Source organism: Nannospalax galili, unplaced genomic scaffold (genome assembly GCF_000622305.1).
Source record: "Nannospalax galili isolate Female #2095 unplaced genomic scaffold, S.galili_v1.0 scaffold146, whole genome shotgun sequence".
NCBI classification, from domain to species: domain Eukaryota; kingdom Metazoa; phylum Chordata; class Mammalia; order Rodentia; family Spalacidae; genus Nannospalax; species Nannospalax galili.
Window position 1 is genome coordinate 7,041,570 of NW_008357929.1, and position 23,084 is coordinate 7,064,653.

Sequence of the window (23,084 nt, forward strand, 5' to 3'; positions counted from 1 at the left end):
AGACTATTTATTTATTTATTTATTTATTTATTTATTTATTTATTTATTTTACATGCATGAATGTTTTGCTTGCATGTAAGTGTACCATGTACATGAGGGGCCCACAGAGGTCAGAAGAAGGTGTTGGATCCCCTAGAACTGGAGGTACAGATAGTTGTAAGCCACCATCTGGGAACTGAATCCAGGTCCTCTGGAAGAGCAGCCTGTGCTTTTAAACACCAAGCCAGCTCTCTGGCCCCAATGCACAGGCTTTTAAAAGAATGTTTTATTATTTTTATTTTATGAGTATGAGTGTTTGCTTGCATGTATGTAAGTGCACCACATGTGTACAACTGAAGTTATGGACTATTGTTAGTTGCCATGTGGGTGCTGGGTTTTCTGGAAGAACAGTAAGTGTTTTTAACCACTGAGCCATCTCTCCAGCCCCCAATGCACAGGCTTTTGTGCTTGAAGAGTATTTAGTGCTAAACTGGGTGGGGATTACAGAATAGGCTGAGCCCCAAAATGGATTCTGGCTCTTTCATAAATAAACTTTTAGGGTTTGTTTTTTTTTTTTTGTCTTTTTGAGACAGGGTCTCCCTGTAGCGCCAGCTGTCCGGGAACTCACTATGTAGAACAGGCTGGCCTTGAACTCACAGAGATCCGCCTGCCTCTGCCTCCTGAGTGCTGGGATTAAAGGCGAGTGCCACCATGCCCAGCCTCATTTTTTTTTTAATTCATGACAGAGTTAGAAGGCGTTTTTCTGTCTCAGTTGACTATCCCCAGAAGAAAGTCCATTACTTTACATGACATTCAAGGTCATCACCCTGGTATCACATTTATCTGGTGCTTTTACTCAATGATCACAAAGCTCGTTACTCAAGAGCCATACCTGCTCTGGAGTGCCTAACTCAGAAACTCCAATATGAAGGACATTTGCCATGGAGGCACAAGGGAGAGCTTTGTAGAAGGAATTGAATGACAGCTGTGAGAGAGAAAGGAAGAGAGAAGGAAAAGTCTGAGTTCGCGCCTGCTGAGGTCACCCTGCACAGAAGCCGTCCCTCTGCCTCCAACTGTGAACCTCTGTGAGGTACAGAGTGGGCTGAGAGACCTTTGTGTTCTGACCTCCCTGTCCCCACAGGTTCAAGAAAAGGGCACCTATGACCTCCTCGCCCCACTGGCTCTGCTCTTCTATTCAACTGTCCTTTGTGTAAGTTCAAGTGGGCCGGGATCAGAGAGGGAGGAGAGGGGAGATTGGCCTCCATCAGGGACACAGCTCTCAGTTCTCTGAGAATAAACAGAGAAACTTTCCAAGTAATGACACTTGAAATGGGTTTCAGCTTTCTGATGCCTTCAGACCCACCATCTTCAGAAGCCTCTGGTCCCTTTACGTAGCTGCCATGGTGCCTGGCACCTCTGGGCTTCCATGGAGGAACTGCATTTCAAAGCATGTTCACGAGAGATTCTGTTGAGAGATTTTTATGTCCATCTCATTTTTCACCCCAGTGGTCAGTTTCATCTAGTGTGATCACTCTGATCATTAGACTAGGGATACCAGGTGACCCAAAGAATAAAAATATTTGCCTCTCCGGAGGATAATTTAAGCACTGAAGATTGTTCCTTAAAATGAGTTACAATAGTGGCCCCATTTAAGATGACATCCGAGGTGACAGCTTTTCAGAGCAGTTTTCTCAAGTGTTGGGTAAACTGTAATGTGTTCCATGAAACCAAGATGCTTACCATGAAGACAGACACCCTGAGTGTCATCGTCCCCATCTGCAATTCAGTTCTTACTGATCTTGTCCTGGGACATACTGCTCCCAGGAAATATATGTCCTTTGTGGAACATTCCAGAAAGGGAGCAGAAGCTGTCCTGGAATTTTAGCAGGCTCTGACCCATCTAGATCTCTGCTTACTGCCCCCTTTCCATCCCAGACACCACACTTTCCACCGGACTCAGATCTCCTTCTGAAGGCAGCCAGAACCTACCACTGCTTCCTGACCTGGCCAGTTCCCTACTGCAGCATCTGCCAGGAACTGCTCACCTTCATTGATGCCGAACTCAAGGCCCCAGGTAAGTGTTAAGAAGATTAGCACGAGGGTTGGGGATCACATGACTGGAAGAGTCTAGCCTTTCTAGAATAGTTCTTCAGCTACAAACCACCTCCTTACCTGGCCACCTTAGACTCATCTCTGTCCATATCCTGGTCACAACCTGGGAGTTTCCTCCTCATGCTGCACGTGGCATCAGTTTTCACCAGCTAAAGTAGTAAACATGAGTGGCAACTTGAGAAGGAACTGTTCAGGGAAGCTAGAGCAGGCGTTCAAGCAAGGGGACCCCATCACTTGGCCTGTGCCTCTGCTCTGAGTAGCTATGGGGTGTTTGAGGCTGTGCAGGTCACACAGAAAAGTCCCTAGAATAATCACAAGAGGCCCTTATTCTCTTTGCCTTGGGAACTCATAGACAGCTGCTTTCCCTGGGAGAGTGGCTGTGGCTAGGAGCAGTCAAGTTGGTGGCTGCCTTGACATGTGGGCAAAGACTTTGTACTTCAGAGTTTCTTGTATTTGGGATCTGAAAAGTAGCAGTTCTTGAGAATTTGCAAATGCTATCTTAAATAACATTTGTCTTGTGTGTGTATGTGTGTGTGAGTGTGTGTGTGTGTGTGTGTAGGGGGGGTGCACACGTGCATCTTGGTATGTATATGAAGGTCCAAGGATAACTTTTTCTACCATGTGGGTCCTGAGGATTGAACTCAGATCATCAGCCTTTGTGGCAAGCACCCTTATCCACTGAGCAATCTTGCCAACTGCAAATGCTGATTTAAAATGAGAAGGAAAGCTAAGAAAACTATAATAGATCAAGAAGAAAAATAACCAAGTCTGACTTCCTGAGAGGCTGCCCGCAGTAATTCATCACGTTTCTATTTCAAGGAATAAAGTCACACGACATCTCAATAGAGACCTCTACAACATTTGCTTAAATTCAACACCCTCTCTTGGTATTCAAAATTCCTCAATACATGGAAACTATTGTCATAGAAGTATTTTAAATATGGCATCAGCCCAGGTGAAATGCTAGAGGCATTTCCATTAAATTCAAGTATCTTTCTGGTTTTGCTTAAATATATTTTGCCTATGCAAAAAGAAAAAAATAAAGAATATTTCCTCATCTGGAAGAGATAATACTTTAATTATATAACACTCAAGCAATTGCTTATATAAGCCTATGAGAATTGCCTGAATGAATAACTCAGAACTAGAAGACAGGTGATTTAAACTTTCCCATATAGCAGCCCCAATCAGTAAGGAAGTACCCAGCACTCTAGAGTCAGAGGCAGAAGGATTGCCACAAGTATGAAGCCAACTTTGGCTACAGAGTGAGATCCTATTTCAGAGAGAGAGAGAGAGAGAGAGAGAGAGAGAGAGAAAGTAGGGGAAAACACAATTTATAGTAGGAATAGAAAAATATAAAATTAAAGGGGCTGGAGAGATGGCTCAGCAGTTAAGAGCACTGGCTGCTCTTAAGGAGGACCTGGATCTAGTTCCTAGCACCCACATGATGGTTAACAACCATCAGTAACTCTAGTTCCAGGAGATCTGACACCCCCTTCTGACCTCCACAGGCATCGCACAACCCAGGTACACTTAGATACATGCAGGCTAAACACACACGTAAAATAAAATTTAAAGTTTAAATTTTTTAAATGTAAAATAAGAAATATGAATAACCTACGTAGAAAAGTCAGGCTTTGCTGAAAGACAAACAATTGAAGAAATATATTGCTGAATTAAACCAATATCATAATAACATCAGGTATTATGAAAGTAAGTGTAGGCAGAATAGAAATAACAAGATCACTTAAAGATTGATTAACTGGGGACTAGAGAGATGGCTTAGCAGTTAAGAGCCTGGCTGCTCTTGCAAAGGACTCAGGTTCGATTCCCAGTACCCACAGCTAACAACTGTCCATAACTCTAGTTCCAGGGGAATCTGATGCCCTCCTCTGGCCTCTGCAGGCATTGCATGACATGGGTACACTTACATACATGCAGACAATATACTCATACACGAAAAGTCTAAAATAATGTATAAAATATTTTTAAACTAAAAACTAAAGCCTATTTGAAAGAATAAATATCTGCAGAAGCATTTATGTATTTACTATGTGTTTATTCATGTATTCTTAAAGAAGAGTAAGAGGAAATATGTGCATTACTAGGTCTTTGAAGGTGCTAAGGTTATTAAAATGATGTAAGACTAGGTAGATTAACAGACTAAATGACAACATCTAGAAACTACCTAAGTGTATAGAAGTTGTGAGATGGCAAAGATGCACCCTCAAAGCAGTAATGAAAGAATTCTGACATTTTATAAATGGTATCAGAATAATTGACAGATCATTTTTTTAATGAGTTAAAACTCTAACTAAAAAAATTGAAAATAAAATTCCATCTCAGACATAAAATAACTTGCAGATAGGTTAAAGGTTTGACTGTGCAAAACAAAACCATAAAAGCAGTAGAAGAAAAGCAGACGACCAGGACCCAGACTGGAGAAGGGCTGCCGAGCGTATTCACAAGGCAGCAGCAATAGGGACTTGTGAAAATTCGATTTTTGATTTATTTAAAAGTTTTTATACATATGAGTGTTTTGCCTGCATATATCTTAAGTGCATCCAATGCCCACAGAGGCCAGAAGAGGGTGTTCAATCCCCTGGAACTAGAGTTATGGATGGTTGTTTGCTGCCATATGGACCTTTCTTGGCTTCTGGCTATTGACTGGAGGCACAGCTTTTCTTTCCTTTTACAGTTTCAAGAGAAAGGATTCACGCTGCATACCTTGCTAGAACCTTCCCTGGATGCCAAAGAACCAAGGGACTCCCTTTTTTAAAAAAGTGGGTGAGAGAGATGCCAGATGGGGGAAGGATGTCACCTATGGGAGACCGCTTCCCAATTTCAAGTAGAACCAGCTGTCTGACCAGTGTTGGGTGCATGCTATGCCTCGAGATGTTTCTGTGTGTTGTTAGGCAGTACTATTCTTCTCAGCCCAGCAAACAGACATGGAGAGGCAGGCAGTGGTAAGGTCCAGACCCTGGGAATGATGGGATGCTAAGGCTGAACGACAAGAACCAGGGAGAGCAGCCATTGATGGTGGGAATGAAATTAGTACTTTGCTTCAAAGCAGGGAGGACCCAGAAGCCATAGCTCATTGCTGAGAACATTCTCCTTAACATTGTTCTGGGTCTATGTGAGGCCTCAGATATAGGACATGGGAGAAGGCAGATGCCTAGAGCAGGATTCTCTCACTGGGAGCTAGAAACATCTCTTTGAGGAAAGGCAGAACTGAAATAGGAAATCATGAACTCTCCTTGTGTCAGAGAATATTTTTCAAACAGCTCAGAAACTCCTGCAGGTGTATGCTGAGCTTGTGTTGGAGATATAATTCACTTGTTACTGATCAACAGCAAGGTGGTAGAGCTGGTTTTTAAAAAAGATAGGAGAAACTGATGTATATTTCTCACATAAGCTAAAATAAAATGACAGTAGATACAAAATTAGCCACTATGGTTTCAGTGATAGAGCCAGAGCCTTGGGGTTATCTTTTCTATGGAACAAAAATCATTTGTGACTTTTCTCATACCACAAGGTAATCTCTAATTGCACGGAACAAGTAGTGAGTTAAATAACATTACCTTCTTCTACAAGACCTGAAGACAGGTTCATTAGAAAACACCTTGGGGTGATTTTGATGGTATTTATTCCTGAGTCCCCACTCACCCTCAGTGAGCCCAGATGAGGAGGAGGAGAGCAAGAAGGCTGGAATGCAGATCAGAATGGGGACTAAGGAACTGGAGCCCTTAGAGAAGCCAGATAACAGTGGTTCTGTGGGCTTGATACCAGACTGTTATGGTTTCAAATCCTGGGTCTGAATCTGCTGCTCACTAACTGAGGGCCCTTTGGCATGACACGGAACTTACATAAAGCTATTTCCCTGTCTGTACAGCGGGAGAACAGTGCTGCCTCTCAGGCAAGTCTGTGAGGAGGGGGGCTGTCACCACTGATTTTATCTTGCTGTGGGCGGTAGCATTGGAATGCTGATAACTTAGGAGATAGACCCTGTCAAAGTCAAAAAGAGATCTGCGAAGCTGAGTCCTCCCCCCATGGAGTCTCAAAGACTCAGTTGCCATGGAGATTGTGGCTGGTGGCAGGGGAAGTGGATTGGTTATCAAGGAGGGGCCTCTCCCCTTTTCCTGACTCCACCTCCAATGGAGTCAACTCTGGTCTGCACTGGGGTGGCAGGAAGTTGCATGGTAGTACTGGTACTGCCCAGCACAGCCCTCTGGGCTCAGCCCACGTTTTTATTGAGTGTTGACTCTTGGCCTACATAGTGATACAGGATTCCATACTTGCCTACAAAAGGCTAACCTGGAATCCTGGGTGATGACACAGGCCCTTTATATGTGAGGCATTCATCAATTTTCAAAGCACACAAGGATTGTATCTTGCCAGGCCATAGCTCTACTGGGTGAGAAGGAGACATCACAACATTGCCATCATACATGCAGAAAACTTATGAGTTCACTTCCCTTGTCCAAGCTATACAGTCAAGTGTGAAAGAAGGAACCCAGACCGGGGTATGACAAGAAGCTATATTTGTCACTAGCTAATGATCTTGGACAAGTTGCTTAAGCTCTGAGCCTCCCCGACAAAACAGGACTTCTATTATTAATGACAGAGTCATCATTACAGTGTGCTTATGGTGTGTTTAGCACTGCCAAGCATGGGTCCCATGTATTCTTAGAACAGCTTTTGTCCTACTAACTCTTATACTGATTTTTCAGAAGATGGAATGGGAGTTAGGCAGCAAGCAGCTTTCCCATAGTCACATGCTGACAAGCACTGTGCATGAGAACCCACGTCTGCTTGATTCCAAAAGTTATAGCAAAGTCCTCTCCCATTTACACAAAACTAGTTCTACAGAAGACGCCTACGCCTGGAGACCCTGGCTGTCCCTCTGGATTTGTGTAGTAAGCACAGTCCTCCTTTGGGGGAATTTCTCATGTTCTTTTTCCTTTGGGGCACGTCCAGTGCCCTCCTACCCTTTGGCTTCCTGTCACTGCAGGACTGAAGTGGACCTGGCTCAGTTTTGCCTAACAAGGGTGACAGGTGGATTCTAAAGATGCTTCAGTGGAAGTAGGCTTCTTTTGGGATGTTAGTTCTCACAGAAATTTGAATTTTATACATTTGATGATGATGATGATGATGATGATGATGATGATGATGATTATAATGACAGAAAGCAAGTTTCAGTACCCTCAAGGAATGAATGTCAAACATCTTTGAACAGTAGATAGGGGGAGGTTTAGGGACAAGAGTAGAGGGCAAATATTTTAAATATTTTATTTATTTTTATTTTTATGTGTATGAGTGTAGTGTCTATATGTATGCAAGTGCACTCATGTTGTGTAATGCCCACAGAGGTCAGAAAAGGGCATAGAATCCCATGAAACTGGAGTTTTGGACAGTTGTTAGCCATCATGTGGGTACTGGGAATTGAACCTGGGTCCTCTGCAAGTGCAGTCAGTACTCTTAACCACTGAGCCATCTCTTCAGTCCCAGAGGGTAGGTAGTTTAGAAGTCATAGGATGTGATCAGTCAAAACTAACACTTATAACAGGAAGCCCAAAATAACAGTGGCTTACATTCTTAGTTTATTTTTCTCTCACTTGTATGTGTGTTTACACACACACATCACACACCACCTAGTCTGGAAGAAAGCAATCCAGCATTAGCACAATGGCCCTACCAACTCCCTAGACAGGCTTCATCTTCTCAGTCCACCATCCTTAGCTAGAAGCATTGACTTACATGGTAACTCATGGTCTACGGCGGCTGCTGGAGCTTTGGCCGCCTTGCTCACATTCTAGGTAGTAGAAAGAAAAAAGTGGGGTGCACAAAAGCTCTACTTAACACGTTCTGCAAGGGAAACCCAGAAATTTGACTTACCAGCTGGACATATGGCCCAGTGTCCCATTAGTAGGGAAGAAAAGGAGGTGGATTTTTGACTAGACACCTGGGTGTTTCTGCCATAAACAACTTTTTGGTAAGAGTGGTGGATAAAACCATTATTGGTCCTATTAGGGTGACTCTAAGTGGTAAACAGGGTGCTATGGCAGGAGTCACCTGCCCCACCCCCAGGCCCGGGGATTGAAAAGCTGGAGACCTTATCCCACAGGCATTTCTGTGGGGTTAGGGCACTGTCTGTCTTTTATTGATCTTGTGAGTCTGACCACATAGAGATCAACAGACCAATTTCCTCCCTCTTAGTATTTTCTTGCCTTCCTAACCACATCTCTTCACCTGCCACCCCTCTGCTCCCAGACACCATCTGCTAGAAACACCAGGCCTTCCGCTTACAGCTCCCCTGTTTTTGCTTGGCCCCCAAAGGTTGTGCTGCCCAGCACTTTTCAGGCTAAGGCTACACGACCAATTCCCTTCATCCTTCTAGATTCCAGGACCCCAAGATGGAGAGAAGGAAGATATTGCTTGTAAACCCTGGCTGGGAGAAAAGTGTAAGAGAAGCAGAGTTCCTGGGATGTTGTTTTAGTTGCTTTTGTGTCACTGTGACCCTGATACCTGACAAAAACAACTTAAAGGAGGAAAGATTTATTTTGGCACATGGTTTCAGTCTATCATGATGGGGAAATCATGGCAGAACAGCTCAGCTCATGGCAGGAGGAATGTGTGGCAGAGGCTGTTCACATCATAGTAGACCAGGAAAATGTAGAATGCGACAGGAACCAAGGGTCTGTATAAGTGTCAGAGGTCCAGTACCACAGCCTACTTCCTCCAGTTAAGCCCCATCCCCCACCTCAAAGTTTCCAGAACCTCTTAAAACACCAGCTGGAGAACAAGTATTCAAAACATGAGCTTGTGTGGGACATTTCCTACACAAACCATAACATATATTATGCCTGGGCAGCTGGAGATCAGATTCTCAAACTGTCTTTGATTCTAGTAGTAAGTTGCTAATAGTAAACTAGAGGACAGTCTCCTTTAGGGGTTGTGATGATGAGGCAGGGTGCTGCTCCCTCTTCATATTAACCCTGTCAACTCCAGGAAATCTTGCTGTTTGTCTTGTAAGTGGAAACCTAGTTCAAATGTTTTTGCCTTACACATGGCCAGCTACCTCTCAGCATCCTCACATAGTAATGCCATCAAGGGTGGCTAATGCCAGTCCTTCCTGGATGACAGAGTGGTGGTGTTCCTGTACCCTGGGTCTTTGTAGTCAGGCTGCTCTGTGCAGAATGGTCCTCTATTTGCAGCTTTAAGAAAGACAGGAGGGGGCTGAAGAGATGGCTCAGCAGTTAAGAGCACTGGCTGCTCTTGCAAAGACTCAGGTTTGGTTCCCAGCATCTACATCGTGGCCAACAACCATCTGTAACTGATGCCCATCTGAATCTGATGTCCTCTTCTGGCCTCTGTGGGCATCACATGGTGTACTTACATCCATGCAGGCAAAACACTCATACACATAAAATAAAAATAAATGAAAGTTAAGATAAAAGAAAGAAAAGAAGCCTAGATGGGCAAGCACAGCTTAGCTGTGAAGGGCCTTGATGCTTGGGCAAGGAGCTTGATCTTGAATATGTCTGCTTGCTATTTACCATGACCTGTACCATTCTTTGCCCACGTGGGGTATATTAGTTACTTTTCTTGTTGCTATCACAAAATACTTGACAAAAACAAGTTAAGAGAGGAAAGGTTTATTTTGGCTCACTGTTTGAGGGTGCAGCCTATATGGTAGGAAAGCTTGGCGACAGGCGCCTGAGGCAGCTGGTCACTTTGCATCCACAGTCAGGAAGCAAAGAGATGTACACATTGCTGCTCAGCTCACTTTCTCCTCTTATTTAGCCCAGGACCTCAGCCCATAGACTAGTGCCACCCACATTCCAGTTGGGTCTTCCCTCCCCCCAATTAAACCTTTTTAAAAACACTCTCATGGGGGCTGGAGAGACGGCTCAGCAGTTAAGAGCACTGACTGCTCTTGCAGAGGACCCGGGTTCGATTCCCAGCACCTACACGGTGGCTACGAACCATCCTTATCTCCAGTTCCAGGGGAATCCAAAGCCCTCTTCTGACCTCTGTGGCATTGCACAATATGGGTGCACTCACATACATGCAGGTGATACACTCATACACATAAAATAAATAATAAAAAATATTAAAAACACTTGGGAGACTGAGGCAGGAGATTGCCATGAACTCAAGGCCAGTCAGGAGATTTGGGACCTTGCCTCAAACACACACACACACACACACACACACACATACACACACACACAAAAAAACCCACTCATGATATACCCAGAAGTGTGTTTCCATGGTGAGTCTAAATCCAGTCAAGTTGACAGTAATGACTGATTGCCACATGGGGTGATTCCTCTTGATTCCTACTTGCTAGGACCTGACCTAGGAACAGCTCAGGCAAGTTTTTTTTTTTGTTACAGCCCTTGCAGTCTTAGCCTAAGAAACAATCTCAGAGTTAGTCTCACTGTTGAGGTGACCAAGTGTAGGAGTCAGCTTTCTATCCCTATAACAAGATAACTGAGATGATTAACTTGTAAAGAGAAAGGGTTTATTTTGTTTGGCCTCCAGTTTTGGAAGCACCAGTCCGTGATTGATTGGTCTCCCATCCGTCTGGGCCCATGATAAAGCAGCACGTCTTGGCCTTGGTGGAGCAAGCTGCTTATGCCACCACCAGGAGGCAGAAGAGAAGAAGGAGTAGGAACTGGGAGCTCACAATCTGCTTTGAAGCCGACAAACCTTCAGTGAGCTGAAGACCTCCCACCAGGCCCCACTTCTTAAAGATTCCACCATCTCCCCAAATGTCATGAGCTGAGCCTTAGCACCTGGGCCTTTGAAGACACTTAAGATGCAAACTACAGAGACTGGAAAGATGGTTTAGTGGTTAAGAGTACTGGCTGCAGAGGACTGGAGTTTGGTTCCCAGCATCTACATGGTGGTTAACAACCATCTCTACCTCCAGTTCCAGGGGTTCTGACACTCTCTTCTGGCCTTCATGGGCATTACCCAACATGGGTACACTTACAAACGGGCAGGCAAAACACTCATACACATAACAATAAAAATAAATAAATTTTTAAATTTTTTTTTAAAAATACAAGCTACAGCACACAGGGAGAGGTCAAAGGGAGAGAGGCTCCCTGCTGCAGGCAAGCTGGCTAACTAGATTAGTAAGATTAGAAAGCTCTGGGTTCAAAGTAGAGTGCAATTGAGAAAGACACCCTATGTCAACCTCTGGCCTCCACAAGCATGCACATACATTGCTTGCACACCTGTACATACACGTGGGCCCACACACATGAAAACATACATATGCCATGTGGCCCCCAAACCCCACCAAACATCAGCATTAACAACGTTAAATTGGGCTAGAGATGTAGCTCGGTGGTAGGATGCTTGCCTAGCATATGCAATGCCCTGAGTTCCACTCAGGCCACACACACACACACACACACACACACACACACACACACACACACACACACACACAAATTAAGTAAAAAAGAGAAATAAGGTTAACGGAAGATTTCTTTGTGTGTACTGTGGTCAGGGAGACTGAGGTCAGAGTATCTGGCCTTGCGGGTGAGTGGTGAATTTGTCGTTGCAATGTATGTAAGTGGCCACTAGATGGCATCCAAGTCCTGAGACTAAGGGACTCTGCTAGCAAAGCTTCTAATCCTATGACAATTACAGAAACCAAACATCATACAAAAGACTAACAATTAAAGCAATTGGATCCCAAGTTAGAAGAGCATGAATTGGTAATTTTCTCCCATTTACTGAACAAAAGTCACGGCCTTTGTGTTTACAGCTTTCTTGGCTTTCCTGCATCCAAGGGGAATTCCCACTAGCTCCCCAAACCCAGTCCCAGCCAGTGCGGGGAGGAGGGGTGTGGAACACGACACAACTACACAGGGACTTCCTTGTTAACTATTTCAGAGCTTTGTTTCCTCTCAGGGTGTTTGAAATCACAGGAGAGGAGGGGGAGCAGGCTGTGACAGGGACTAGACTACAGACGGTTCAGAGAAAGCTGGCACTAGGCAAGACCCAGGTCCCCAAGGCAGCATGGAAGCCAGGCAGAGAAGAGGAGGCTGGATTCTGAGGCTGAGCATGGGGGCTGAGGGTGTCTGGCTCAAGCCCCTCCTCCACTGCAGGAAGACACCAAACGCTAAAGACATGGACTAGGGGGCAGGAACTACTTGGCAGATCCTGGGCCTGAGTTCTCTCTCCCAAGAGGTCTGCCCGCCCCCCAGACCCTAAAGTCCAGGCTAGTGGATCCCAAGTGGCCTGGAACTCAGCTGTGACCAGCCACAGAGCCCTCTTCTCTAGCTTTCTCTCCAAGACGAGTGAAGGCCCAGGGGACCTACCTTCCAAGGCCATTGGGAAGAGCCAGAACAGAACATGAGGGTTCCAACCTTGCTTCGCTTTATTTCTTGCTGGCCTGTCCATAGTCTGGGGACAGGGTCTGGATAGAGTAGTCAAGAAGACAGTCAGAGAGGCAGAGGAACTGCCAAGGAGAGAGAGGCTCAGGAAGGCTTTGGTATAGAGGCTGAAGTCATAGGGTGGAGGATTATAGGTGAAGTGACCTGATTCACAGAAGCAAAGCACCACGCATCCGAGGGCCAAATAGCAGCTGTCCTCCACAGGCTTCTCTGGAGCCTCGTGGGGCACTCCCAGCATGACTGTCCGGAGACTGGCTTGTGGTGAGACCCAAGGCAAGGGTATCAAGGAGGTAAGCCCACCCACCCTCTTCTTCTGTGTTGTTGGCCTGCAGGGATCTCCTACCAGCGGCTGGTGAGGGCTGAGCAGGGCCTGCCCATCAGGAGACACCGAAGTTCTACAATGTGAGTGTTCTTGGGGGAGGATGAACAAGGTCTTTAGTAGAGAAATCAAGCAAGACAGCCAGGGCAGGGGCTCGGTTAGCCTTGTCCTGTGTGCAGTGGAGCTCAGCACAGGTCTGTGAACAGCAAGGGGCTGGGGCTAGTCAGGCACTGTTATTAAGAGCCCACCTTCTTTTTCTCTTGAATAGAGAAATCACAAACAGTGTCTCTGATTGATGGGGACGGTCCTGCCTTTGTGCCCTGACTCACCCCTTTTCCTCTGGGACAGACACCTGCCCAGCCTGGTAGGAACATTGCCTGCTTGGTGCTTCTTTGCCCTGGAATTTGATGTGAGTGAACAAAGGGTCAGGCAGTTCTGGCTGCAGTCCCCTGTGAACCAAGTAACTGCAGTGTAGGGGATTAGCTCAGAGAAATGAGCAGGCCAATGGCTGTCAGTATTTCAGGGGCCATTAGTCTCTTAAGATTTGGGTGTGTTCACAAGTTTCCATAATAAAGAAATTTGAACATTGACACCCCAGAAAGGCAGTTGGGGGAGACCCCAGATGTCCTGCCAAGAGGTGGAGGAGGCCTAGCACACACTTCCTCCAGCCTAATGCCACAAGCCTGATACCTTTGGGTTAATTTGAAAAGGTGTCCCCAGGAGTGGAGGCAGGCCTGACTTGACACCCTTTCCTCTGGGCATTTGCCAACCCCAGGCCATGCTGCACAACAGCGTGTGGCTCCCCTGCTCCTCCTTCTCCCTGAAAAAAGGCCTCTGGACTTGAAGTCTTCTTGACTAACAGCCATCCTTTTTTGAGTCATTTGTATTCACTCAGATCTCCCATAGGAAAAAGGTGATTGTATAAAAATTAAGGTAGCACTCAGGAGACTGGGACAAGAGAATTGTGAGTTTGAGGCCACACTGTCTCATAATGTGAGATGTATAACGTGACCCTGTCTCAAAATAAAAATTAATGTAAAACTTACGGTAAAGCGTCAGTTTCAGGGGACTGGAGAGATGGTTCAGTTGTTAAGAGCACTGGCTGCTCTTGCAGAGGCTGAGTTCCCAGCATCCATGCGGCAGCTCACAACCATCTGTAACTCCAGTTCTAAGGGGTCTAATGCCCTCTTCTGGCCTCCGTGGGCAATGTATAACATGGGTACACTTATATACATGCAGGAATAAAGTTACACACATAGAATAAAAATAATCAAAAAAACTTTTTTTTTGTCTTTTTGAGACAGGGTCTCCCCATTGCCCCAGCTGTCCTGGAACTCACTATGTAGACCAGGCTGGCCTTGAACTCACAGAGATCTGCCTGCCTCTGCCTCCTGAGTGCTGGGATTAAAGGCGTGCACCACCACGCCCAGTAAAAAAACATTTTTTAAAAAGTCAGTTTCAGGTTTTTGTTGTTTGTTTTTGTTTTGTTTTTGAGGGAGGGTCTCATGTATCCCAGGCTAGTCTTGAAATAGGTACCGAGCCAAGGATGACCTTGAACTTCTGATCCTTTTGCTTCTATCTTACAAGTGCTAAGATTATAGGCATGTACCACCATACCAGGTTTATGCAATGCTAGGGATCTAACTCAGGCCTTCATGCATGCTAAGCAGTCACTCTGTCAACTGAGCTATCCCCAGCTCCTCAAAGTTCAGCTTTTTTATTACTATTTTTATTTTATGTGTGTAAGTGTATTATCTGCATGTATGTAAGTGCACCCATGTTGTGCAGTGCCCACGGAGGTCAGAAGAGAAGACCAGATTTCCTGGAACTGGAGTTACTGATGGCTGTTAGCTGCCATGTGGGGGCTGGGAACTGAACCTGGTTCCTCTGCAAGAGCAGCCAGGGCTCTTAACCATCTCTCTAGCTCCAAGTTCAGTTTTTAAAGATTTATTTTAATTTTATGTATATGAATGTTCTGCCTACATGTATATATGTGCACCTCATGTGTGCATGGTGATCAAGGAGGCCGAAAGAGGGCATCAGATCCCCTGGAACTGAAGTTACAGACAGTTGTAAGCTGCCATGTGGGTGCTGGGAATCGAACCTGAGTCCTCTGCAAGAGCAGAAAGTTTCTCTGAACTACTGAGCCATTTCTCCAGCACCTCAAGTTCAGTTTTGAAAGAGTCTTTGAAAGTTTACCTGCAAAATACACCAGCGTAATCATAATCATGGAAATGGGACTCTGACCCCCAACCTTTTCCCAGCCTGCTGCTGTCACTTGTCCAGTCCTGCTGGGCTGTGAAGAGGCCCAGACCTCAAAGAGCTGATCCCACTGGCATAGGGGTGGGATGTGACTATACCATGGCCTGTCTTCTGTGTCTCCAGCACTGTGTTGTTGCTGAACCCAGTGGAGGTACAGGCAGAATTTCTCGCTGTGGCAGACAAGTTGAGCACTCCTGGACAGTCACCCCACAGTGCCTACACCACCCTGCTCCTGCATGCCTTCCAGGCCACTTTTGGGGCCCACTGTGACCTCCCCAGCCTGCACCATAGGCTTCAGGTATGGACTGGGGACTTGAGCTATGAAGTACTTTGCTGTAGATGCATAGCCCTCTTCTTGCTGAATCTGGGCCTTGGTCTTTGAGTACACTGGCCTCCCTCACCCCAAGTGCCACTGCTAGGCATTGGCTGCAGGGCTGGCCCTGATGTGCTGGGTCCTTGCCAGAGTGTGGCTATACCCTGGGCACTGGGCTGGGTACTGATGCCTGGTGTTCCAGAAGACAGCTTGTGCCAGGGGAACATGGATAAGATTTGTTTGGATGAAGGCCCAGCCTCTTGTCCTAGCTCTGTGACCAGTCAGCTGTGTCACATGGACACTTCTTCCCTACCCTGGGATGCAGTGAGGGGTGTAAAGTCTCTCCCATTCTGCAGTGCTCTCTCTGGGCCTTTTTATCCTGACCTTTTCCTGAGGGTAGAAGGGAGGTGGGGTAGGGGGAGACCCAGCTCCCCAGCTACCAATGGGCACAGTGGGTGGGGAGGCTGGAAGCCACTTTCTTGCTGCTGCCCTTGGTCAGACCCTGGGAACTGGAAAAGGCAGGTGTCCAGGCCATGGGTCAGGAGCACACCTTGTCTCCTCTTGGCCTTTCAGTCCAAGACACTGGAAGAGCTTGAAAACATCTTCACAGAGACGACAGAAGCCCAGGAACTGGCATCTGGCATCGGGGATGTTGCAGAGGCCCGGCAGTGGCTTCGGACCAAGCTGCAAGCAGTGGGAGAAAAAGCGGGCTTCCCTGGGGTCTTAGGTGAGGGTCTGGGGGAGAATGACTCCACCACTCCCCCATCATTTATTTTGGCTCCCAAGGTGTGCCTGGCAGCAGGCCTGGTGGCACTGTTCCTCTCAATCTTCCAGTGACCAGGTTCCTCAGCATTTGGGTGATCCTCCAGTCAGTCCTCAGTCAGAGTTCCTGTCTGCAGGTGCAGGGCTGAGTGACGTGGGGCTGAGTTAAGATTGCAGAAGCTGTGCTGGCCACTGCTGTGCATAGTCCTTGATCCCACTTATGTCACATGGTCACATCTTGCTCCAAGGGAGGCTAGAAATGCCCTCTGCAACTCTTTTATTATAGAGTCAGGGAGCACAGATTCTGAGCATCGTTTAGCAACTCCAGTTACCATATTCCTCATACAGACTTAAGAAGCCTGACATGGTGACACACACCTGCAATTCTAGCACATGGGACTCTATGGCAGGGGGATTTTGAATTTGAGGCCAGTCACATAGTGAGATCTTGTCTCGAAACAAACAAAAAAGAAAACAAACCTTTTAAGATATTTCTATTTTTTTTCCCTTGTTGACATAGTAAAATGAGGCCGAGGCTGGGACTTGTCCACACCCACATAGCTAGTTAAGGGTCTGCCATCTTACACAGCACTTTAAAGAAAGGCTGTGCAGCTAAGAGCCTGACATCCTAGCGCTCACTCCGCCTCAGCCTATCTAGCTCTGTGACCTCCTGCCTGTCCACTCCCAACTCTGGCCTCTTCTGTAAGGACAAGCAGGGGACTGGACTGGGCATTCTGCAAGGCCTCTTCCCAGCCCCCTCTTCCTGCCCTCCCTGTTCTTATAGACACTGCAAAACCTGGGAAACTCCACACAATCCCCATCCCTGTCGCCAGGTGCTACACCTACAGCTGGAACCAGGACAGCTTTGGTAAGGAGTTCCTGGGGCCAGGGCACCTGCCCCACTCTGCCAACTTCTGTTGGCACCTGTGAATGCCTTATACTCCTTTGGACCCTCCCACTACACAGGTCCTAAGTCTAGTGGGGGAAGCACTATAGCCCTGGCCCAAACCCCCTCCTGTTCTTCCAGAACCTGTCACCCTCTACAGGGATTCAAGGGCCACTGACCCAAACACTACCTTTGTCTCTCTGTAGACATTCTACAGGAAATCCTCCTCAAGGAACAGGAACTACAGCCAGGGATCCTAGGAGATGATGAAGATGAGGAGGAAGAGGAGGAGGAAGAGGAGGATTTGGAGACAGATCAGCATTGTGCTGAGAGAGACTCGCTGCTCTCCACCAGCTCTCTGGCATCTCACGACTCCACTCTGTCACTCACCTCCTCCCAGGCCTCAGGGTCAACACTCTCCAGCCAGGTGTTGACCACCTTCGTCTCAGGTCTCTCAGATGGCATGGACAGTGGCTATGTGGAGGACAATGAGGAGAGTTCCTCAGAGTGGACCAAGAGGCCTGGCAGCCGGGAACACAGGGGCCACCGCAGGCCAGGGCAGAAGTTCAACAGGATCTATAAACTCTTGAAGAACACCAGCCAGCTGGTCTTGCGAAGGGACTCTCGGAGCCTGGAGAGCAGTCCAGACCCAACTCTGCCCCTGCGGCGGGCAGGAAGCCTCTGCAGCCCCCTGGACTGTCCAGCTCAGCTCCCTTCCCGGGCCCAGCGCTCTCGCTCCCTGCCTCAGCCCAAGCTCAGTACCCAGCTGCCCAGCTGGCTCCAAGCACCCCCCTCACGCCACCAACGCCGCCGCCCCTTCCTCAGTGGGGATGAAGACCCCAAGGCTTCCACACTACGGGTTGTGGTCTTTGGTTCTGATCGGATTTCAGGGAAGGTGGCTCGGGCATATAGCAAGCTCCGGTAAGGACTGAAATGGGGTGCTACAAGGCTATCAGGTTGGTGGAATCTGGACCCTGCACAGGGTCTTGGAGCCCTCATAAGTTCACTTCTCACCTACTTCTCCCCAGGAGGCTGGAGAACAGTCACCCACTCCTCACACGGTTCTTCAAGCTTCAGTTCTTCTATGTGCCTGTGAAGCAAAGCCATGGGACCAGCTCTGGTGCCTGCCCATCCCCTGTGAACCGGACGTCCCCACTCCCTGCTGACTCCCTGAGGCACACTAACCCTGCAGTATGTCCCCAACCTTGGGCCAAATGGGGTGGGAAAGTGGAATGAACAAGAGTGGGTGCCTGAATGGAAGTCATTCCAAACAATTACCTGTGTCTTTGGGCACCCCCCCCGCCCCCACCAGACCTTCACTCCCAGGTCTCTGCCCTGCATTGGGTATGACATTCTGCCATCTGACAAAAACAAAATGCCATCATACTTCTCCAGGGACAGAGAGAAGCTCAGCTTGGGGCTGCAGGTGTGGTCTCCTGTACCACTGCTATAATGGACCAGGTTCTTGGTGGCTGGGGATGACTCTTGTCCCTTTCCCCAGGAGCTGGGCACAACCCCATGGGAGGACAGTACCAATGACATCTCTCACTACCTCGGTATGCTTGACCCCTGGTATGAACGCAATGTGCTGGGCCTCATGCACCTGCCTCCTGAAGTCTTGTGCCAGGTAAGGGGCTGCTGGAGTGAGGATCAGAGCCCACTGGCTGCTGTCATTTAGCCACAGTTTGAAGGCTCTGTGTTTGGGGAATCCATGGAAGACCAGCGATGGCTTGGAAAGGGAGGAGGGCAAGTAGGAAGTAGGATGGAGCCTGAACAGAGGGCACTGGGGGCAAGAGCTGTGGCCACTGTGGTGAAAGGGATGGGGGATCATCAGAAGGGTGCAGAGGACCTTAGATGTCAGCTCCTTTCCTCAAGTCTTAGTGTGTCTCTGTGGAGGCCCATGTAGGCTTCCCTGGGCTTCTTACCCAGTTCCTCCTCCAGGTTCCACCTCACCTTCTCTCTCTTTCCAGCTCTAGCTGCCTCTTAACTGCTCTTCTCTCTATCTCTCTTTGTATCCTTGCCTCTTCTCCTCATAGGGCATCCTTCCCTCCGGCTCTCTGCCCCCCACTCATCCTCCCTCTGGCTTTGCTCTCCCATCCACCACAGCAGTCCCTGAAGGCAGAGTCCAGACCCCTGGAGGGCTCCGCAGCCAAGCTGCCCATCCTGGCCGACATGCTGCTCTACTACTGCCGCTTTGCTGCCCGCCCAGTTCTGCTGCAGGTCTACCAGACAGAGGTGAGGTTGCTGTATTGGCCCACTACCACCACCTTCTTCCAGACTCCCTGGCAGCCATGGTCAGCATGGCCAGGTCCTAGCCTGTTCCCTGCAGTACCCCACTGTCACCCCCTGGCATTCCCCATGCTGGCCCAAGAGGTCCACACTGATGCACATGCTCCTGCTCTCTCCAGCTGACCTTCATCACTGGGGACAAGACCACAGAGATCTTCATTAACTCTCTGGAGCTGGGTCACTCGGCTGCCACACGGGCTATCAAGGCTTCAGGTGGGCTGCAGGAACTCTGATGGAGATGGTTAGGAGGGGTGGCCAGAAGGGTGAGGGGCCAGTGGAAGATGGGGTACTGTGAATGGGGGCACAGGGAGGGCTCAAGGAAGGTGGAAGTTGGCGTGCAAAGGGAGCCCTGACTCTGGGGAGTTGGAGCCCTGAGAAGACTGGGCCAAAGGGAGGGCGTACCCAGGGAGGAGGGACCATGTGGTCTGTGGGAGTACTGGGAAAAAAAGGGAGTAAAGAATGTGTCTGTGCGGCACAGGTCCTGGCAGCAAGAGGCTGGGCATTGATGACGACCGAGAGGCCGTCCCTCTAACACTACAGATTATTTACAGCAAGGTATGTAAGACCAGTACTCAGCCTCTTCCAAGCTGGGGTCTGCTGCTGACCATCCCTCCACTAGAGTTGGGCCCAAGGCTGACTCTAGTGTTCTGAGGCCTGTAGCAGACAACCAGACTTCCCTAGGTGCTGAAAGAAAGCGGCCCATTCGCCTGCAAGGGGTCTCCCAAGGGGTCTCTGGGCTGAAGGGTCTGTCTGTGCTACCTTCCAGGGAGCCATCAGTGGGCGAAGCCGTTGGAGCAACCTGGAGAAGGTCTGTACCTCTGTCAACCTCAACAAGGCCTGCCAGAAGCTGGAGGAGCTAGGTGAGCGGGGAGGAGGAGGATGGTTGGGGGATTTGGCTGGGAGGTCTTGAGCCTGACCTGACCTACCATCACCTCCAGACTCCAGCATGGAGGCCCTGACGCTAACCCTGACAGAAGTGGTGAAAAGACAGAACCCCAAGTCCAAAAAGGGCTTTAACCAGGTAAGGCTCCCTTCTCCTTCCAGCCGTAGCCCAGGAGGCATAGCATGTATGTGTGTGCGTGCGTGCGTGTGTGTTTTGCATGTGTGTGTGAGAGAGAAACAGAGAAGAGACGTTTGCAACAGGGCCTGTGGCTAGAAGAGGAAAGGCACATGAGGAATGTGATCCTGGGTATACTCAGATATATGGAGTATAGTGAGTATGTGTGTGTGTGTGTGTGTGTGTGTGTGTGTGTGTGTGCGGGTGTGTGTGTGTGTGTGTGCGGGTGTGTGTGTGTGTGTGTGCGGGTGTGTGTGTGTGTGTGTCTGTGTCTGTGTCTGTGTGTGTAAAGGTTGTTTGGTGGTCACTGGGAGTCACTGAGTCTGAAGCAGTGTGGGGTCCACATCAGGGGTCTCCCATGGAGATGGGCAATGTAGTCTCCTCAGATGCATTTGCTTCTTCTAGATTCAGGAAGGGGCAGAGGCCACAGAGGAAGCAGGACCTTATAGAATTTTCAGGGTCCCTCCTCTGATCTGACATTTAGCCCTGAAGAGCCACCAGCCAGTCTTGTCCCTCATTTCCCCAAACCTGATGGGCAGTTCTAGGGAAAGTAAGAACCCAGGACTGGCAGATTGGTGTGGACAGGTGCCTGACTTGGGGCTCCCTTTCAGATTAGCACGTCCCAGATCAAAGTGGACAAAGTGCAGATCATCGGCTCCAACAGCTGTCCCTTTGCTGTGTGTCTGGACCAGGATGACAGGAAGATCCTGCAGAGTGTGGTCAGGTGGGAAAAGGGGGCCTAGCTCTGTCACGGCAAAGGTGGTGCCAGGGAAGGGTCCTGTTTCTGTGATCCTACCTGAAGCCTGCCCTTACCTTGCCCTCCCCTACAGGTGCGAAGTATCACCCTGCTACAAGCCAGAGAAGAGTGGTCTGCCGCCCCAGAGGCCCTTTGGTCAGCCAGCACAGGCTGGGCCTGACCTGTGCTCCCTTCTCTGCCTCCCCATAATGACTTTCAGTGGAGCTCTCCCCTAGCACATCTGGGTACCAGGCTGGACAAGAAAGCATGCAACGTCTCCTAGACCATTCTCCAGAGCAGCCACTCTCTGTGGAGAACTGAATGGCCCTGGGCTGGGTCAGGATCCCTTTGTAGGTCCTGCCATGGGCCAAGGATTTGTGATGGTGTCTGGAGCCTCAGATCTGAAGAGGAAACAGCTATTAGGGAGAGAATCGCTGACCACCTGGCCTTGCAGATGCCTCTGAGAGAGGGAGAGAGGTGGGCTAATAACCCCTAAGGGAAGGTCTGAGGCTTTTCTGTGGGTTAGGCCTCCTTTCCCAGCCCTGGGCTGGGATAACCTTTGGTTTAGCAAAGAGAGAGTCTGTCAAGAGGTCAGTCTTTCTAAGACACAGGCGGGAGAAACCTGGATGAGATTTTCCTTTCCTGACCTCCATCTCCTTATCCTACCACTACCACCATGTGTGTGTACACACCAGCACACTGGCGTGCTTTCTCTCTTAAGTTCCCTAGGTCCCTTGATTAAAAAGCACTAATATTTGTCTCATTGCCAGGAACTGGTACAGTTTCTCTCTTGAGCCCCTTTCTGGATCTGAGATGCAAGGGAGACAGGACAGGCTCTGTTCTCTTTTAGCTAAAGAAATAGGGGAAGTTAATGAATTTCTTCAAGTCTCCATTTTCTGAGCACTAAACTGGGAAGGAAGTCCTCAAAGGGTTGTAAAGGAAGTGCCATTGAAGCACCTTGCCCAATGCCTCCCAGCAGGTGCCCAGGAAAGACTGGTGCCTTGCCCCCTGAGGCTGACTCCCTGTCTTTGCCCTGGGGTGCAATCACTTCCTCATCTATGGATGAGGCAGAACCCATGAGAGCTAAGCACTGGTCAGGAAGGGCCACCTAGGTATGTACCCTCCCCCACTCCCTTGTAGACTGGTCCTAGTGCCCTTACTTGCTCTAACTTGGTAGACTAGTGCACATTGTATGCAGAAACCTGTGTCCCCACAAGTTCACTGGAGAAGATCTCAGAGGAGTAGAGGCAGAGAACTTGGTCTTATGAGCTAAAGGCCTGATGGAGACACAGGATTCAGGCATGATAGAACAAGAACCAAAAGTTTAAACCCACCATGCTAGAAGGGTTTGAGGAATTGAGAAAATGTAGCTACGGTGATAAGATGGCAGGGCTGGGAGAAGTGGGGAAGGACCCTTGAAGTATAACGAGTCACGCATGGAGCCCCCTTCTGGACCTCCTGAACTGTCCTGCTCTAAAGGCTTTGGGCTTAGAGGAGTTCATGAAATTCCAGTCCAGAGTACCTGTGACTTGAGAGAAGGAGGACAGAGCCACTGTGTGGTAATTTTCCCCATCCTAACCATCTGTATCTTCTCCAGGATCAGTCATGTATTTCCATGTCCTTCAACCTGCTGTGTGAGCATGTTGTTCTATTGTGTGGTCAGCATGACGAATCAACGAATGAAATTTAATATTATTTTCAAATAAAATTGATTTATCTTATAGTTAACAACTTAAAGTCGTGTTGGTGTATATCAGTGAATTGTTCTGTGGCGAGTTTTCATGTATCATTCCAAGACTGGAGAGATAGCCCAAAAGGTGAGCTCTTCCAGAGGATCTGAGTTCAGTTCCCAACACCCATATCAGACACCTCACAACTGCCTATAACTACAGCTCCAAAGGCTCTGATGTCACACCCATGTGGCATTCACTCACACAGACACAAACACACA

General features: G+C 48.3%; 1 protein-coding gene across 3 annotated transcripts in view; it reads left to right on the top strand.

The window, feature by feature from the left end:
- Pik3r5 (phosphoinositide-3-kinase regulatory subunit 5) overlaps positions 1 to 22,870 on the top strand; it is a 79,529-nt gene extending 56,659 nt beyond the window's left edge. For all 3 annotated transcript variants that reach the window (XM_029557614.1, XM_029557615.1, XM_029557616.1), the window contains exons 4-19: positions 1,121 to 1,189; positions 1,915 to 2,053; positions 12,842 to 12,911; positions 15,214 to 15,388; positions 15,977 to 16,130; positions 16,950 to 17,033; positions 17,258 to 17,972; positions 18,080 to 18,242; positions 18,553 to 18,678; positions 19,158 to 19,286; positions 19,460 to 19,553; positions 19,819 to 19,895; positions 20,107 to 20,200; positions 20,279 to 20,361; positions 21,009 to 21,121; positions 21,228 to 22,870. In XM_029557614.1, the coding sequence (XP_029413474.1) occupies positions 1,121 to 1,189; positions 1,915 to 2,053; positions 12,842 to 12,911; positions 15,214 to 15,388; positions 15,977 to 16,130; positions 16,950 to 17,033; positions 17,258 to 17,972; positions 18,080 to 18,242; positions 18,553 to 18,678; positions 19,158 to 19,286; positions 19,460 to 19,553; positions 19,819 to 19,895; positions 20,107 to 20,200; positions 20,279 to 20,361; positions 21,009 to 21,121; positions 21,228 to 21,369 (2,427 nt within the window). In that variant the 3' untranslated portion in view covers positions 21,370 to 22,870. The remainder of the gene's footprint in view (positions 1 to 1,120; positions 1,190 to 1,914; positions 2,054 to 12,841; positions 12,912 to 15,213; positions 15,389 to 15,976; positions 16,131 to 16,949; positions 17,034 to 17,257; positions 17,973 to 18,079; positions 18,243 to 18,552; positions 18,679 to 19,157; positions 19,287 to 19,459; positions 19,554 to 19,818; positions 19,896 to 20,106; positions 20,201 to 20,278; positions 20,362 to 21,008; positions 21,122 to 21,227) is intronic.
- The last annotated feature ends 214 nt before the right edge of the window (positions 22,871 to 23,084 follow it).